Raw genomic sequence first — 17,481 nt, 5'->3', positions numbered from 1 at the left:
ACAGTTAGGGTTGTGGGGTGTGTCGGTGTCACAGTGAGGGGTGTGGGGTGTGTCAGTGTTACAGTGAGGGGTGAGGGGTTGTGTCCGTGTCACAGTGAGGGTTGTGGAGTGTGTCGGTGTCACAGTGAGGGGTGAGGGGTGTATCGGCGTCACAGTGATGGGTGTGGGGTGTGTCAGTGTCACAGTGAGGGTGTGGGGTGTGTCCGTGTCACAGTGAGGGTTGTGGGGTGTGTCGGTGTCACAGTGAGGGGTGTGGGGTGTGTTTGTGTCACAGTGACGGATGTGGGGTGTGTCGGTGTCACAGTGACGGGTGTGGGATGTGTCAGTGTCACTGTGAGAAGTGTGGGGTGTGTCCGTGTCACAGTGAGGGTGTGGGGCGTGTCAGTGTCACAGTGAGGGGTGTGTGGTGTGTAAGTGTCACAGCGAGGGGTGTGGGATGTGTCCGTGTCACAGTTAGGGTTGTGGGGTGTGTCGGTGTCACAGTGAGGGGTGTGGGGTGTGTCAGTGTCACAGTGAGAGGTGTGGGGTGTGTCAGTTTACACTGTGGCAGAGGGGTGTATCAGTGTTACACTGCAGGGTGTGGGGCCTATCAGTGTTACACTGTTGCAGTGGGGTGTTTCAGGGGCTGTTGAATTGAAAGACTTTCATTTACTGATATTCTTGCTTTTGCCTTTGGAGAACACTACTTGACAGATCCACTTGATTTGAAGCATGAAGCTTCATCCCCAAGCTAAAGTTGTTTTATATGCATCTATCGATTTTAATTTTCTTTAATTTCTCTCCTTTTTACTCCATCTCCCGAACTGTATCCCTGCCTTAGCTGACCCATGGATCTGCATTCCAAGTAAAACAGCCAAACTGCTTCCTGGAGGGTGCTGCCAAGTTAAGCCCCATTGCTGACCTAGTCCTCATTCTGCAGACATTGCGAACTGCGAGGGAAACAGATCTCAGTTGGCTTCCGTGTCCAGAATCCTTGGACAATTCAACTACCCTGCCTGACCTGTGCTTTGTTTTCAAGGGCTGGTTTATCAATCCTCAACTATCTGGCCTGCAGTAAACATTGCTACACTTATCACTCGTGTTTGAATTCGTCTTTCAGTACACTAGTGTGTAATTGGGGATTACTTTACCTGGACTAACTGTAGGAGATAACACAGCACCCCACTATTGTCAAGGGTCTCCAGCTTTCGAATAGCCAACGTCCGAACTTGCTCGTCTGAAAACCGGCAGTCCAGGAGCTGCATTGCGAGTCCCACGTCCAGGGGACTGCTGTCCCACACATCCTGATCTTCCAGCAGCTGGTGTGTCTTCAGCACCACCTCCTGCTGTCCCCACTTCACCGAGCTGAGGAACTTGGGGTAGGCTTTGGGCTGCCTCATACACTCGTTCCTAAAGTGCCAAAGTAACTCTTTGTCTTCAGTGCTCAGTGGGTTCAAGGGGTCTGTGCTGATGATCTCTTCAAACTGTTTACGCAGCTGGCTGTGCATTTCCTGGCCTGGCCTCTCCAGCTTACACGCAGGGGTGTGACGGCTTCGGGGCAGTGCAATGGGGTAATTGTACCTGTCAAACAGGATGCAGATGGCCATGGATGTCTGCTTGTCAGGGTTGGTTGCTGATGTGAGTTTGTCAGCTTCGATGGTTCCTTGCTCTTCACCTTTCTCGGGGATCTTCCACATGTGAAGCATGTACTCCCCTTGCCTGAGGAGAGACCGATGGTCGATCACCAAGAGGTTGACATAATATAGCACATGATTCTTGCTCTTGCTCTCCACCATGTTATCATCCTGCATCTGGAAAGCACTCTTGGCACTCTGCACTGGCGCCTTGCCACAGTAAACCTGGAGGTTCAGCCGTGCTCCCTTGGGCAGGTCTCTGACCTTAATGTCGAACTCCAGCCAGATATTCCACAGCACCTCTTCTGTGAAGGCTTTGGTGGACGTCTTCTGCTGTGAAAGAACCTGCTGCCCATGCAGTATGCTGGCCTCAACAAAGACCGTCAGTTCTGTGTTCCTTGGGAGAACAGGGATGTCAATTCCAACAATCTTGACCCTGAACTTTCTGACACAGTCCCAGAGGGATATGGTGAAGACTTTGTCATGATCTTTTCCTTCCAGGGTCAGCTGTTCATGTGACCCAGTCACCCCTGTGCAATCATCCACCAGTGGCCACTCTTCCTTCTGAACCACATCCAACTTTGGGTCAGGGGGCTGAACCAGCACAAAGTGGATTTCTTCACCATTCTTCAGACAGTTTCTGATCCAGCAGAAGTCCTTGATTGGATTGTCACCGACAATGTAATCCTCCCTGCCACAAACCCGGAGGACAAAATCATCCTCAGTTTGGAATTCTGAGATCCCCAGCAGCCCCATCTTGTTAGCCATCTTCTTGAAGAAGTTCTTCAGGATGGTCTGTGGGGTCTCGTCAATGGACACTTTGATAGTTAGGCTCATCGTTCCTCTGTGGATGATTATGAAGATGTGATTGTTGCAAATCTTACTCAGCAGATGTTCAGGCAAAGGTTTTGAGGTGATACAAGGGTCCATTGAGTACAGCATTGCATCCCTGCTGGACACCTCACTCAGCTGAGGTGTGATCAGCTTCCGGCGGGTAAATTCCAGCTCATCATCGTGGACGTTGCTCACATCTGTAACGTCATAGCCGATCAGATAGTTCAAGTCACTCTGCAACTGCAAGGATTCCTCAGAAGCCTTTGTCTTCTCCACCAGGTGGATCTTGCCATTGTTTCTCTGTAGTGTCTTCCAGTAGTTGATGCAATCCAGTGTCTGGATCACCTGGTGCTTGTCATATATCTCATACCACTGTCCTTCCTTTTGGTACAGCAGCCTGAAGTGGTCAGGGCTAAACTTCTGGTAGAATTCTGGGTTGGTGCTGACCCCACCAGCCTTCACCCAAATCCTTGCTTTCAGTTGTTCGACTGTGTAGTTCCCCAGCACCTCCATGGAGATCCTCTCGTGGGTGTTGTTGAACTTGTTCCGTGTGGGAAGAACAAAATCGAGAGGCAGCTGCTCCAGTGAATAGAACTGCATGTTCCTGGCAGTGTTGGCTCGCAGCTTACGTCTCCTGCCCCTGTTTTCTTCTCTCATCACAATGGGCAACTTATTATCCTCGCTGGCTGACTGTTCCATGCCAGGGGGAATCTGCTGAAGAAACACAGCATAAGTTACTCAACTACACCTGTTGAGATGTTGATGGAGTGTGGTAGATACCAGCACACTCTCCTTCAGTTTGTTTTCATTTTCAAACCATTTGTCCATTGGAAATGACTAAATAATGCTTGGGCAAAAGTTCCTGTCTAATCTTGCAAGAAACTAAATTGTCTTTACTTTACAGTCTGGTGGTGGGACTGCTCTTTCCTCTGTCCCAGAAGGTGTAACTTCACAATTCGATTGATAAAATTCATAAACTGGTTCATTAGTCCTGAAGAAAGGTCTCAGCCCAAAATGTTGACTGCTTATTCCCCTGCATAGATTGCTGAGTTCTTCTCTGTGTGTTGCTTTGGATTACCAGCATCTGCAGAATCTCTTGTGTTTAAAATTGGTTTATTATTCTCACATATAATGAGGCAGAATGGAAAATTTTGTTTTGCATGCCACACATACAGATGAAATAATTATGGTGCATTGAGGTAGGACAAGGGGAAACAACAACAGCTCGCAGAATGAGCAGTTACAGAGAAGGTGCACTGCAGGCAGGCAGTAAGGTACAAGGTCACAAGGTAGATTGTGAGTTCCACCTTATCATACTAGGGTCCATTTAATGGTCCTGTAACAGTGAGTTAGAAGCTGTTGAGCCTGGTGACGTACATGCTTTCAGACTTTTGTATCTACTGCCCGAATGTCCTGGGTGGGTGATTATGCTGGCTGCTTTACTGAGGTAGTGAGAAGGAGAGACGGGGCCCACAGAGGTAAGGCTGGGTCTCTGTGTTGTGAGGAGCTGTATCCACAACTTCCCGCAGTTTCTTCTGGTCACGTGCAGAGCGCTTGGCATAACAAGCTGTGATGCATCCTGATAGGATGCTTTCTGTGGGGAGATAGCTGATGGGCACATTGACCCCTAGAGAAGAGATAGATGGTAGGATCTTGGAATGTGGATAGGACTGTGCATGTTCTGGGTGGGGGTGGGGGGCAAGAAAGCAATGGGATTCCTCTAGGTACTCTGGATTCCTGCCACATCCCAAACATGTGCAGTATGTAGATTAATGTCCACTGTAAATTAGCCCCAGTCTGTAGGTGAGTATTGATGGGAATGTGGAGAGAATACAAATGGACTCAATGAAGGATAGGTGTAAATGGACAGCTGATAGTCAATGTAGGTTCAAAGGGCCTTCTCTGCGCTGTACCTTACCGTAGGATTCATGTTGACGTGTGTTTGACATTATGGAATCACTGAGTCTACCTCCAAGCTTTCTGAATCGTTGACAGGTCCATAGTCTAAGTTAGCACTCTAGTGCAATACTGGGTTATTGCTACGTGGGAGAAGCTGCTATCTCTCTGATGTGTTACTGCACTGAGAGCTTGTCTACACCCTCAGTGGAAACAAAAGATTCCATGGCATTACTGGCTGCCATTTACTGGATGTTATCTCACTGCATCTGTGGTACCCAGCAAGATTTCCAGTGACCCACACAAGTTCCCTTCAACTCTGGACCCTTCCAAGCATTACACCCACACTATTAACGGTATGAGTGAGCTACTTCAAAACAATAGACTAATTCAAAGGAGGACACAGGAGTCTGGGGATACGGGTCTACTTTGTCGTTACTTTCAGCGAGACGCGCACGTATCATGTGGTAACACGATGACGTATGTACTTAACGTATTTTTACATATAAACCCGTAATGAATTATTTAACCAACCAAGAATACTTAATCAACCAATATTACTCACATATTAATTACACAGCAGTGAAAATCTGGACAGAGTCATAGAGTTCTACAACAGAGAAACATGCCTATCACATGCATGCCGAGTTTTCTGCCCACTACACTCATGTATCCTCCTCTGCCTTCCTTGTTTAAATATTTGTCTAAATGCCTCTTAAAATGAACCCACCCCCTCCTCTGGCAGCAAACTTCAGATATCAACCACTCCCTTTGCAAAGAACGCAGTACTCCGACCCCTATAAAACTCAATCCACTCATCTTAAACATATGCCCTTTTGTTTTTGATACTCCTACTAGGGGAAAATTATTCCATTTACCCTGTCCACGCCCCTCATGATCTTTTACACCTCTATCATCGCCACACAGCCTCCGTAACTCCAGGGAAAACAAGCCTAGCCTATCCAATCTCTACTTGGCAACATCCCAGTGAACTGCACTTTCTCCAACATAACGGCACTCTGAAGTGACCAGAATGGCAACAGTGATCCAGGTATCTCCCCTTCATCGTGCCCTAATCATATGAGAAAAGTTAACGAGGAATTTGTTTTGTTTCCATTCACTGAGACGAATCCACAACTCTTAATATCCCCCGTGTGGGGTACTCGACCCGCTCCCTCCCCCCCCCCGGGGTACTTGACCCGCTCCCTCCCCCAGTGGGGACTCAGCCAAGAAGTTCCTGCATATTTATTTCTTTACTGATTGAGGTATCCCGCAGAATCGGCCCTTCTCGCCCTGCGAGCCACACTGCCCAGCAATCCCCCAATTTAATCCTAGCCAGATAACAAAACAATATACAGTGAGAAATTAACCTACCCACTGGTAGGTCTTTGTACTGAGGGAGGAAACCGTAGCTGCCAGAGGAAACCCGCGTGGTCACGGGGAGAACCTACAAACTCCTTACAGCCAAAGTTGAGAATTGAACCCAGGTCACTGGTACAGTAAAGCGTTGTGCTAACCACTACACAACCGTGCTGCAGATCCTTTCTGTGCAAACACGTTCCTGTGCTCCTTGTGTCATTACACAATTTCATTTGACTAACCTGATTTGTAGTTTATTCACTGTGCTCCCTGTCTTGATCTTCAGAGCACTGCGTGATGTTTGTGTACTTTTAATAACTTTTAGTACCATTTTCACCAGATACTTACCTGCTTCTTACACCAGCAGCTAGCTAACATGTCATTAAATCTCCCTGCAATAAAAATGGAAAATCTATCACCAGACAGGTAGCTTCTATGAAAAATTAGGATTTAACATTTCAGTTCACTGACCACAGTGCAGGGCAGGGAAAATGTTCCAATCTTGAAGTGAACTGGAGTATTCTACATAATAATTAATTGCTTGCATCCACATTACTGATCACCTAACGTGCTATTTGGGGTTATATACCCTTTCTAATCTATGTTCATTAAAATAAAAGTCTTACTTCTCTCAAAAGTCCTCCTGAGGAGTGCCACACCCAGTTTTGCTCTTCATTTGGCAGCCACAGGTTCCTTTCAGAAGCAAAATGCAGCCAGGATATAATCTGAAAGGAGGTAGTGTGATTTGTGACCTTCTCCCAAACTGCTGGAGAGCTTGTTTCCAGTGGCCGCAGAGTCAGTGTACATACTTTAATGTGGCTGATCTGCAGTCTCAATAGTGGTGCTGTTTCTATGCACTACACACATTGCCGCAAATAGAGAAACACACCTTATTTCCTTTTGTTTTCTCATGTTGATAGAGTATGAAAATTTTTCATTACACACTTCCTCTGCCTCCCCACCCACTGTTTGCTTTTTATGAGATGCAGCTGATGAGAGTTTCAGGCCCTTTGTCCTGAGACCTCTTTATAATGTTAGACACCAGGCTGTGTTTGTGAATGCTCCTGTTAAGTACCTTGGCAAAGTTTTGCCTTGCTAAAAGCTTTCCAGAAATAGAAGTGGTCCTTAGTGTCGGTAATGTCTGTTCCCCCTTGTGCTATTGCTTCAGTCACAGATCTCCACCACCAGGAAGCAGTTCAACCAATAATTGCTAACCAGCTGAACAAACCTTTCCTTTGGTTGGACTAAATGCAAATTCTCTATTCCAATCTTGACAGATCTCCAAAACAAAACAATCAGTAATGCAAATAAGATGTGTTTTGTTTTCTCGACATGGAAAGGACATGTGCCCTTTCTCTCGATGCACACGCATCCCTTTGACAGTCCACTGTTTCCAAACACTGACAACACTCACAGCCCGAAAGCCCAGCACGTATACAAACATAGCAAGGTGCAGCAGTGTCTTTACTTTCTGGAGAGGTTAAGGGGGTTTGGCCTGAATGGTGCAGCATGGTCCAGTACAGCAACTGCAATGCAACAAGCTGAAGAGAGTAGCTGGCTCAGCTCAAAACATCACAGACATATCCCTTTCCATCACTGGTTCTATGCACGAGGTGCTTCCCCAAGAAATCATCATCCATCATCAGAGATCCCCACCACCCGGACCATACCATCTTCTCACAGCTACCACTGAGAGGGAGGTACAGAAGCCTAAAGTCCCACACCAACTTCCCATCAACCATTCAATTATTGAACCAAATGGCAAATGTTAATCACCTCACTTCAGCAAACACTATGATGATATTGATCACTTTGCACTAAAATTGACTTTTTTGTTCAAATTGTGTTCTTTCTTGTAAAAAGTGTGAAAGACTTGTTTTCCTTGTGAACAATGATGCAATGTGCCTGTGATACTGCGGCAGGTAAGTTTTGTTTTGCAGCTGTGCTTGTGCATATGACAGTAAACTTGAGTTTGACCTCACTGTTTAGATATCCAAAATCATGTGGGGGAACTGCGGAAGTACAAATCCAACTCCAACAGCACCACACACAACTCTCCTCTACATCCATGAGAACCATTTCCTTTTTGCTTGAATACTTGCTGGAAAACCTCCAAAGTTAAACAATATATTGGATTTCCAGCTTATTGGATCTGACAGTCAGACCTGTCAAAGCCAGGTTGATCTGGTCACTGGAATGAGTACCTTCCAATACTGAGGATATTGCCTGGTGCTCAACATCTTGTGAAATGTAGGCATTATTGTCAGATTGGAACCAGGGGACTCCCACAGACAGCAGTGTGATGACAATCAGATATCTGCTCAACTGATGATTAGTTTAGCAAGGACTCCATGCCAAGTGACAGGGAAGAACTCAGCATTTCTTTGAGACTTGTGAGGGCAGGCGGGGCATCTGTTTAACATTTCACCTGAAAGGTAACATTCCCCACTAGGACCAAGACACAAAAGCTGAATTAGAAGCCACAATTATCTGCCTGATAAGGCTCAGATGCCTTCTTAGGATTAAGAACTTCTACGGACGTGCTGTGGAGAGCATTCTGACAGGCTGCATCACTGTCTGCTACGAGGGACAGCTACTGCACAGGACCGAGAGAAGCTACATAAAGTTGTAAAATTAGACAGCTCCATCCTGGGTACTTGCCTCCGCAGTATCCAAGATATCTTCAAGGAGCAGTGTCTCAGAAAGGCAGCGTCCATTATGAAGGACTCACATCACCCAGGATATGCCCTTTTCTCACTGTTACCATCAGGTAGGAGGTACAGAAGCCTGAAGGCACACATTCAGTGATTCAGGAACAGCTTCTTCCCCTCTGCCATTTGATTCCTAAATGGACTTTGAATCTATAACACTACCTCACTACTTTTATTCATTATTTCTGTTTTTGCACTGTTTTTAATTTAACTATTTAATAGACATTAACTTACTGTAATTGATTTACTTATTTTTCTATGTATTTCAGTATACTTTATACTATATATTTTTCTATATACTTCAGTAAGGCCTTTGACAAGGTCCTGCATGGGAGGTCAGTTAGGAAGCTTCAGTCACTAGGCATACATGGAGAGGTAGTAAATTGGATTAGACGTTGGCTCAATGAAAGTAGACAGAGAGTGGTAGTGGAGGATAGCTTCTCTGAGTGGAGGCCTGTGACTAGTGGTGTGCCACAGGGATCAGTGCTGGGTCCATTGTTATTTGTCATCTATATCAATGATCTGGATGATAATGTGGTAAATTGGATCAGCAAATTTGCTGATGGTGTAAAGATTGGAGGTGTAGTAGACAGTGAGGAAGGTTTTCAAAGCTGCAGAGGGATTTGAACCAGCTGGAAAAATGGGCTGAAAAATGGCATATGGAGTTTAATACAGACAAGTGTGAGGTATTTCACTTTGGAAGGACAAACCAAGGTAGAACATACAAGGTAAATGGTAGGGCACTGAGGAGTGCAGTAGAATAGAGGGATCTGGGAATACAGATACAAAATTCCCTAAAAGTGGCGTCACAGGTAGATAGGGTCATAAAGAGAGCTTTTTGGAGTATTGTGTTCCGTTTTGGTCACCAAGTTACAGGAAGGATATTAATAATGCCACATCATGAAGACCCTGGAGAGACTTGTTCTGGAGCTGCTCCGGCCTATGGTCAGGCCACACTTAGATCCCCTCCTGTTCACCTACCAGCCCCAACTAGGAGTTGAGGATGCCATCGTCTACCTGCTGAACCGTGTCTACGCCCACCTGGACAAGCCGGCAAGCACTGTGAGGGTCATGTTTTTTGACTTCTCCAGTGCATTCAATACCATCCACCCTGCTCTGCTGGGGGAGAAGCTGACAGCGATGCAGGTGGATGCTTTCCTGGTGTCATGGATTCTTGATTACCTGACTGGCAGACCACAGTACGTGTGCTTGCAACACTGTGTGTCTGACAGAGTGATCAGCAGCACTGGGGCTCCACAGGGGACTGTCTTGTCTCCCTTTCTCTTCACCATTTACACCTCGGACTTCAACAACTGCACAGAGTCTTGTCATCTTCAGAAGTTTTCTGATGACTGTGCCATAGTTGGATGCATCAGCAAGGGAGATGAGGCTGAATACAGGGCCACAGTAGGAAACTTTGTCACATGGTGTGAGCAGAATTATCTGCAGCTTAATGTGAAAAAGACTAAGGAGCTGGTGGTAGACCTGAGGAGAGCTAAGGTACCGGTGACCCCTGTTTCCATCCAGGGGGTCAGTGTGGATATGGTGGAGGATTACAAATACCTGGCGATACAAATTGACAATAAACTGGACTGGTCAAAGAACACTGAGGCTGTCTACAAGAAGGGTCAGAGCCGTTTCTATTTCCTGAGGAGACTGAGGTCCTTTAATATCTGCCGGACAATGCTGAGGATGTTCTACGAGTCTGTGGTGGCTGTGGTGTTTGCTGTTGTGTGCTGGGGCAGCAGGCTGAGGGTAGCAGACACCAACAGAATCAACGAACCCATTCGTAAGGCCAGTGATGTTGTGGGGTTGGAACTGGACTCTCTGACGGTGGTGTCTGAAAAGAGGATGCTGTCCAAGTTGCATGCCATCTTGGACAATGTCTCCCATCCACTACATAATGTACTGGTTGGGCACAGGAGTACATTCAGCCAGAGACTCATTCCACCGAGATGCAACACAGAGCGTCATAGGGAGTCATTCCTGCTTGTGGCCATCAAATTTTACAACTCCTCCCTTGGAGGGTCAGACACCCTGAGCTAATAGGCTGGTCCTGGACTTATTTCCTGGCATAATTTACATATTACTATTTAATTATTTATGGTGCAACTGTAATGAAAACCAATTTCCCCCCGGGATCAATAAAGTATGACTATGACTAATAAGGTTGAAAGAGTGCAGAGAAGGTTTACAAGGATGTTGCCGGGACTTGAAAAACTCAGTTACAGAGAAAGGTTGAATAGGTTGGGACTTTATTCCCTGGAGCGTAGAAGAATGAGGGGAGATTTGATAGAGGTATATAAAATTATGATGGGTATAGATAGAGTGAATGCAAGCAGGCTTTTTCCACTGAGGCAAGGGGAGAAAAAAAACCAGAGGACATGGGTTAAGGGTGAGGGGGGAAAAGTTTACAGGGAACATTAGGGGGGGCTTCTTCACACAGAGAGTGGTGGGAGTGTGGAATGAGCTGCCAGATGAAGTGGTAAATGTGGGCTCACTTTTAACATTTAAGAAAAACTTGGACAGGTACATGGTGAGAGGTGTATGGAGAGATATGGTCCAGGTGCAGGTTAGTGGGACTAGGCAGAAAAATGGTTCAGCACAGCCAAGGGCCAAAAGGCCTGTTTCTGTGCTGTAATGTTCTATGGTTCTATATTATCGTGTATTTTGTTGTACTGCTGCTGCTAAGTTAACGAATTTCACGACATGCTGGTGGTATTAAGCTTGATTTTGATTCTGGTGCCATGTACTACACGGACTAACTTGCCTCCAGACTCACTCTCCAACCCTCCCTGAAGAACACAGACCTCCGTGTTCTGAAGTCAGAAATGCTCCCAAGGGGATAAGGACCCAGTGTTTCAAAGGCAGAGGGCAATCAGGAAAAGTTTAAAGGGTGAAGGTGTTCCTGGACCAACCGGAGGGATTTGTTGCAGGCTGTAGTCAGGCTGAAGTTGTTTGGGATTGGAAGAAGACCTGCTTCTCCTTGAGCACAGCAGCCTGAGGTGAGTCCGATTCCTGATTTTAACAGCTCTGCACAGGGAAAGGGGAATATACTGGAGGAGGGGAAGTAATCCTGGGCCTAATTTCTGTGCTCAGCACTGGCCTAGTGCTTAAAACAGTTCCTGGAGCAAAATCTCCTCCTCATCCTCCACCCCCAAAACAAACCCAACAAAACCCTCAAGAACCAGAAGCAATTTGAACTGGCACCTCAGACCTTCTCTATGCGGTCTCTGCCTTTGTACACCGCAGCCACTGAAGGGTGACAGTGTACTCGGTTTCGCCTAAACCACCTCCCCCCAGACTCTGGGTGAGAGGGGAAGAGCAGCAGAGCCGGCCCTTGTTTCCGGCCCGGCTGCCTCGTCAGGGCCGGAGGAGATAGAGTCACGACCAGCTCACCTGCGTGTTGTCAGCCTGCAGACCCACGGGTACTCCTCCTTCCACCACGCTGACGCTCAGCTGAACCGAGCCGAGGCATGGTTCCCCCAACCTTTACACATGGCTGGACGGCATTCAAACTCTACGTGCTGACTCGGTGATTCGCATCTAGAAGCACAGACACAGAGGAAGTACTGTAGCAGGGCTCAGGAAGCGAAAGAAACCACAGTGATTCTCAAGGCGGGACACAACAACTTCACCAACGTATCCTGAGCTGCATTCTGGTCATATTGGTATTGGTTTATTATTGTCACATGTACCGAGATACAGTGGAAAAACTTCGTCTGAAAGCCATCCAGACAGATAATGCCATTTGTAAGTATATCACAGTATTAAAAAGGAAGCATTGCAGGTACAGAGAATGGGCAGAGAAGGCTGCAAACTGCAAGGACACACAAAGGTAGTTTGGGAGATTAAGTGGTTCACCTATTAGTGTGAGAGAGGAGATTACAGTGGGAAGCCATCCCTGAGCTAGGTGGTTCCTGTTCTCAAGCTTTTCCACCTTCTGTTGGACAGGAGTCAAGTCAAGTCATCACTTTTTATTGTCATTTCGACCATAACTGCTGGTACAGTACACAGTAAAAACAAGACAATGTTTTTCAGGACCATGGTGCTACATGAAACGATACAAAAACTACACTAGACTACAGACCTACATAAAGTGCACAAAACAGTGCAGGCATTACAAGACAATAGGCACAGTAGAGGGCAGTAGGTTGGTGTCAGTCCAGGCTCTGGGTATTGAGGAGTCTGATGGCTTGGGGGAAGAAACTGTTACATAGTCTGGTCGTGAGAGACCGAATGCTTCGGTGCCTTTTGCCAGATGGCAGGAGGGAGAAGAGTTTGTATGAGCGGTGCGTGGGGTCCCTCATAATGCTGTTTGCTTTACGGATGCAGCGTGTGGTGTAAATGTGCGTAATGGTGGGAAGAGAGACCCCGATGATCTTCTCAGCTGACCTCACTATCCGCTGCAGGGTCCTGCGATCCAAGATGCTTGAGGCACAGTTGGAAATTGGCAAGTATGATGTTGTGGGAATAAAAGAGACATGGCTTCAAGTGGACAGGGCCTGGGAAATGAATATTCAAGGGTATACGGCCTATCGAAAGGACAGACTGATGGGCAGAGGGGGTGGGGTGGCTCTGTTGGTGAGGAATGATATTCAGTCCCCTGCGAGGGGGGATATAGAATCAGGAGACGTAGAGTCGGTATAGATAGAACTGAGAAATTCTAAGGGTAGAAAGACCCTAATGGGAGTTATCTACAGGCCCCCAAACAGTAGTCTGGATGTAGGGTGTAAGTTGAATCAAGAGTTAAAATTGGCATGTCGCAAAGGTAATGCTACAGTTGTTATGGGGGATTTCAACATGCAGGTGTACTGGAGGAATCAGGTTAGTACTGGACCCCAAGAAAGGGAGTTTGTGGAGTGCCTCCAAGATGGATTCTTAGAACAGCTTATACTGGAGCCTACCAGAGAGAACGCAATTCTAGATTTAGTGTTGTGCAATGAACCGAATTTGATCAGGGACCTCGAGGTAAAGGAGCCATTAGGAGATAGTGACCATAATATGATAAGTTTTAATCTACAATTTGAGAGGGAGAAGGGAAACTCGGAAGTGTCAGTATTACAGTTGAACAAGGGGAACTATGGTGCTATGAGGGAGGAGCTGGCCAAAGTTCAATGGAACAATACCCTAGTAGGGATGACAGTGGAACAGCAATGGCAAGTGTTTCTGGGAATAATGCGGAAGGTGCAGGATCAGTTCATTCCAAAGAGGAAGAAAGATCCTAAGGGGAGGCCGTGGCTGACAAGAGAAGTAATGGACAGTATAAAAATAAAAGGGAAGAAGTATAACATAGCAAAGACGAGTGGGAAGCTGGAGGATTGGGAAACTTTTAAAGAGCAACAGAAGGTAACTAAAAAGGCAATACGCGGAGAAAAAATGAGGTACGAAGATAAACTAGCCAAGAATATAAAGGAGGATAGTAAAAGCTTCTTCAGGTATGTGAAAAGGAAAAAAATAATTAAGACCACAATTGGGCCCTTAAAGACAGAAGCAGGTGAATTTATTATGGGGAACAAGGAAGTGGCAGACGAGTTGAACAGGTATTTTGGATCTGTCTTCACTAGGGAAGACACAAACAATCTCCCAGATGTAATAGTGGCCAAAGGACCTAGGGTAATGGATGAATTGAAGGAAATTTATATTAGGCAGGAAATGGTGTTGGATAGGCTGTTGGGTCTGAAGGCTTTTAAGTCCCCAGGACCTGATGGTCTGCATCCCAGGGTACTTAAGGAGGTTGCTTTAGAAATCGTGGACGCATTAGTAATCATTTTCCAATGTTCTATAGATTCAGGATCAGTTCCTGTGGATTGGAGGGTGGCTAATGTTGTCCCTCTCTTCAAGAAGGGAGGAAGAGAGAAAACAGGGAATTATAGACCGGTTAGCCTGACGTCAGTGGTGGGAAAGATGCTGGAGTCAATTATAAAAGATGAAATTACGACACATCTGGATAGCAGTAACAGGATTGGTCTGAGTCAGCATGGATTTATGAAGGGGAAATCGTGCTTGACTAATCTTGTGGAATTTTTTGAGGATGTAACTATGAAAATGGATATGGGAAAGCCAGTGGATGTAGTGTACCTGGACTTTCAGAAAGCCTTTGATAAAGTCCCACATAGGAGATTAGTGGGCAAAATTAGGGCACATGGTACTGGGGGCAGAGTACTGACATGGATTGAAAATTGGCAGGCTGACAGAAAACAAAGAGTAGCGATTTAACGGGTCCCTTTCGGAATGGCAGGCGATGACCAGTGGGGTACTGCAGGGTTCAGTGCTGGGATCGCAGCTGTTTACAATATATATTAATGATTTAGATGAGGGAATTAAAAGTAACATTAGCAAAGTTGCCGATGACACAAAGCTGGGTGGCAGTGTGAAATGTGAGGAGGATGTTATGAGAATGCAGGATGACTTGGACAGGCTAGGTGAGTGGGCAGATGCATGGCAGATGCAGTTTAATGTGGATAAATGTGAGGTTATCCACTTTGGTGGTAAGAACGGGAAGGCAGATTATTATCTAAATGGAGTCAAGTTAGGAAAAGGAGAAGTACAATGAGATCTAGGTATTCTTGTACATCAGTCACTGAAAGCAAACATGCAAGTACAGAAGGCAGTGAAGAAAGTTAATGGCATGCTGGCCTTCATAACAAGGAGAATTGAGTATAGCAGCAAAGAGGTCCTTCTGCAGCTGTACAGGGCCCTGGTGAGACCACAGCTGGAGTACCGTGTGCAGTTTTGGTGTCCAAATTTGAGGAAGGACATTCTTGCTATTGAGGGAGTGCAGTGTAGGTTCACAAGGTTAATTCCCGGGATGGCGGGACTGTCATATGTCGAAAGATTAGAGCGACTGGGCTTGTATACTCTGGAATTTAGAAGGCTGAGAGGGGATCTTATTGAAACATATAAGAATATTAAGGGATTGGACTCGCTGCAGGCAGGAAGCATGTTCCCGCTGATGGGTGAGTCCAGAACCAGAGGCCACAGTTTAAGAATTGGGGGTAGGCCATTTAGAACAGAGTTGAGGAAAAACTTTTTCACCCAGAGAGTGGTGGATATATGGAATGTTCTGCCCCAGAAGGCTGTGGAGGCCAAGTTTCTGGATGCTTTCAAAAAAGAGGTGGATAGAGTTCTTAAAGATAGCGGAATCAAAGGTTATGAGGATAAGGCAGGAACTGGATACTGATAGTGGATGATCAGCCATGATCACCGTGAATGGCAGTGCTGGCTCGAAGGGCCAAATGGTCTACTCCTGCACCTATTGTCTATTGTCTATAATTTCTGACCAGGCAGTGGTGCAGCTGCTCAGGATGCTCTCAATACAACCTCTGTAGAATGTGGTGAGAATCTGGGGGTGTGAAGTGGACTTTTCTCAGCCTTCACAGAAAGTAGAGACGCTGCTGGGCTTTCTTTGCTATGGAGCTGGTGTTGAGAGACCAGGTGAACACCAAGAAATTTGGTGGGAAGATGGGAGGGGTCTTTAATTATGTTGGACATTTTCCTGAGTCAGCAGGCAGTGAAGACAGAGTCCATGCAGTGGAGATTGGTTTGTGTGACAGAGCTGTATCCACAACTTGCGGCTGGGGCACAGCAGTTGCCATTCCAAGTTGTGATGCATCCAGGTAGAGGTGGCTTTGATGGTGCATCTGTAAAAATTAGTGAGGGTTATTGGGGACATAACAAAGTTCTCTTAAACTTACAAAGAAGTAGAGGAGCTGATGTGTTTTCTTTTGGCAGTAGTGTCCATGTTGTACCAGGATAGATTGTGAGTGATTTTTATAACTGAGAGTTTGAAGCTCAGCACCACTGATACAGTCAGGGGTCTTGTACTCCGCCCTGCCTCCTGACACCAATGACCAGCTCTTCCATTGAGGGAAAGCTTGGTATCTTGACACAACTTATAGTTTTGCCTTTTTCCTACACTTACCTTGTTGTTGCTGAGATCCAGCCCTCTATGGTGGCATCATCTACAAACATGTGATTAGAGTTAGGGCAGAATTTGGCAGAGTCAACAGCAGAACCAGATATGACTGTTCCTCTTGTTGCTTTGGGAATATAAATCTGCAAAAAGCTGAGAGGTTTGGGTGAGTTTATAAGTAGAAAAATTCACAGGCAGGTTAATAAACTAGATCTAATCACCATTTAGGAGGGTCATTTTATAATTTAAAGTGAATATTAATTGCCTCCTGGGCTGATTGACATCCTGATTGACTTCAATGATTTATTTTTAAACTACAAGTACTGGAAATCTGTAATAAGAGGAAAGAGCCAACAGGTCAGTCAGCATCTGTGGAGACAGCCGTAGAGCTAATGTTTCAGGTTGGAGATACTATATCAGTCTTGGGCAAAGGACAAAACAAGTTCACATCACCTTGCAACTACTGAATGCTTCCAGAATTTCCTGCAGTCCACACACTTCCGACAACTTTGTGAATAAAGCTGTGGTTGGCTGCTGATGACAGGGGTCAGTTTTGGGACCACTCCTTTTCACATTAACTGTTAACCATTTGGATGATGGAATTGATGGAATGGGGGGCACAGCCTCAGAGTAGTCCATTTAGAGCAGAGACACAAATAAATTTCTTTAGCTAGAGGGTGGTGAATCTGCGGAATTCATTGATATGGGTGGCTGTGGAGGCCAAGTCATTGGGTATATATAAAGCAGAGGTTAATAGTTCTTGGTTCATCAGGGTATCAAAGGGTTAGGGGTGAAGGCAAGAGAATGGGGTTGGGGTTGGGAGCATTGATGGACACACATGACGGACAGGTGGAGTGGACTTGGTGGGCCGAGTACCCTAATTCTGCTCCTAAGTTTTATGGTCTCTAAGGTGTGACCATGATGGTAATTTAGGGATTGACGTGACGTGTGAGAAGAATACTCATTGCTCCCAGCTGCTTCATGGAGAGGGTTTTTGTCAGTGTTGGTGCTGAAAGGAATCACCACACACTTGGAATCTCTCATATCTGTTCTATTGAATCAGCACAAGAGCTGCTTCACCTTGTGCCTTAAAAGGATGGAAATGGTCACCAGTAACACAAGCAACGGACCAGAAGCTCGACCAGATGGAAGG

The 17,481-nt window shown here is 46.0% G+C and overlaps 1 protein-coding gene across 3 annotated transcripts in view; it reads right to left on the bottom strand.

Annotated features, from left to right (window-relative positions):
• pik3cg (phosphatidylinositol-4,5-bisphosphate 3-kinase, catalytic subunit gamma) overlaps positions 1-16,355 on the bottom strand; it is a 135,644-nt gene extending 119,289 nt beyond the window's left edge. The window contains exons 1-3 of one of the 3 annotated variants that reach the window (XM_072242680.1): positions 16,338-16,355; positions 11,813-11,959; positions 1,131-3,158 (exon numbers count right to left, since the gene is read on the bottom strand). In XM_072242680.1, coding sequence (XP_072098781.1) covers positions 1,131-3,146 — 2,016 coding nt within the window. In that variant the 5' untranslated portion in view covers positions 3,147-3,158; positions 11,813-11,959; positions 16,338-16,355. Of the gene's footprint in view, positions 1-1,130; positions 3,162-11,812; positions 11,988-16,337 lie in introns of those variants that run through there. The other 2 variants (XM_072242681.1, XM_072242679.1) reach the window with 2 other exon arrangements.
• Between the last annotated feature and the right edge of the window lie 1,126 nt (positions 16,356-17,481).

Source organism: Mobula birostris, chromosome 24 (assembly GCF_030028105.1).
Source record: "Mobula birostris isolate sMobBir1 chromosome 24, sMobBir1.hap1, whole genome shotgun sequence".
In the NCBI taxonomy this organism is placed as follows: Eukaryota; Metazoa; Chordata; class Chondrichthyes; order Myliobatiformes; family Myliobatidae; genus Mobula; species Mobula birostris.
This window is presented reverse-complemented; position numbering and strand designations above follow the sequence as displayed.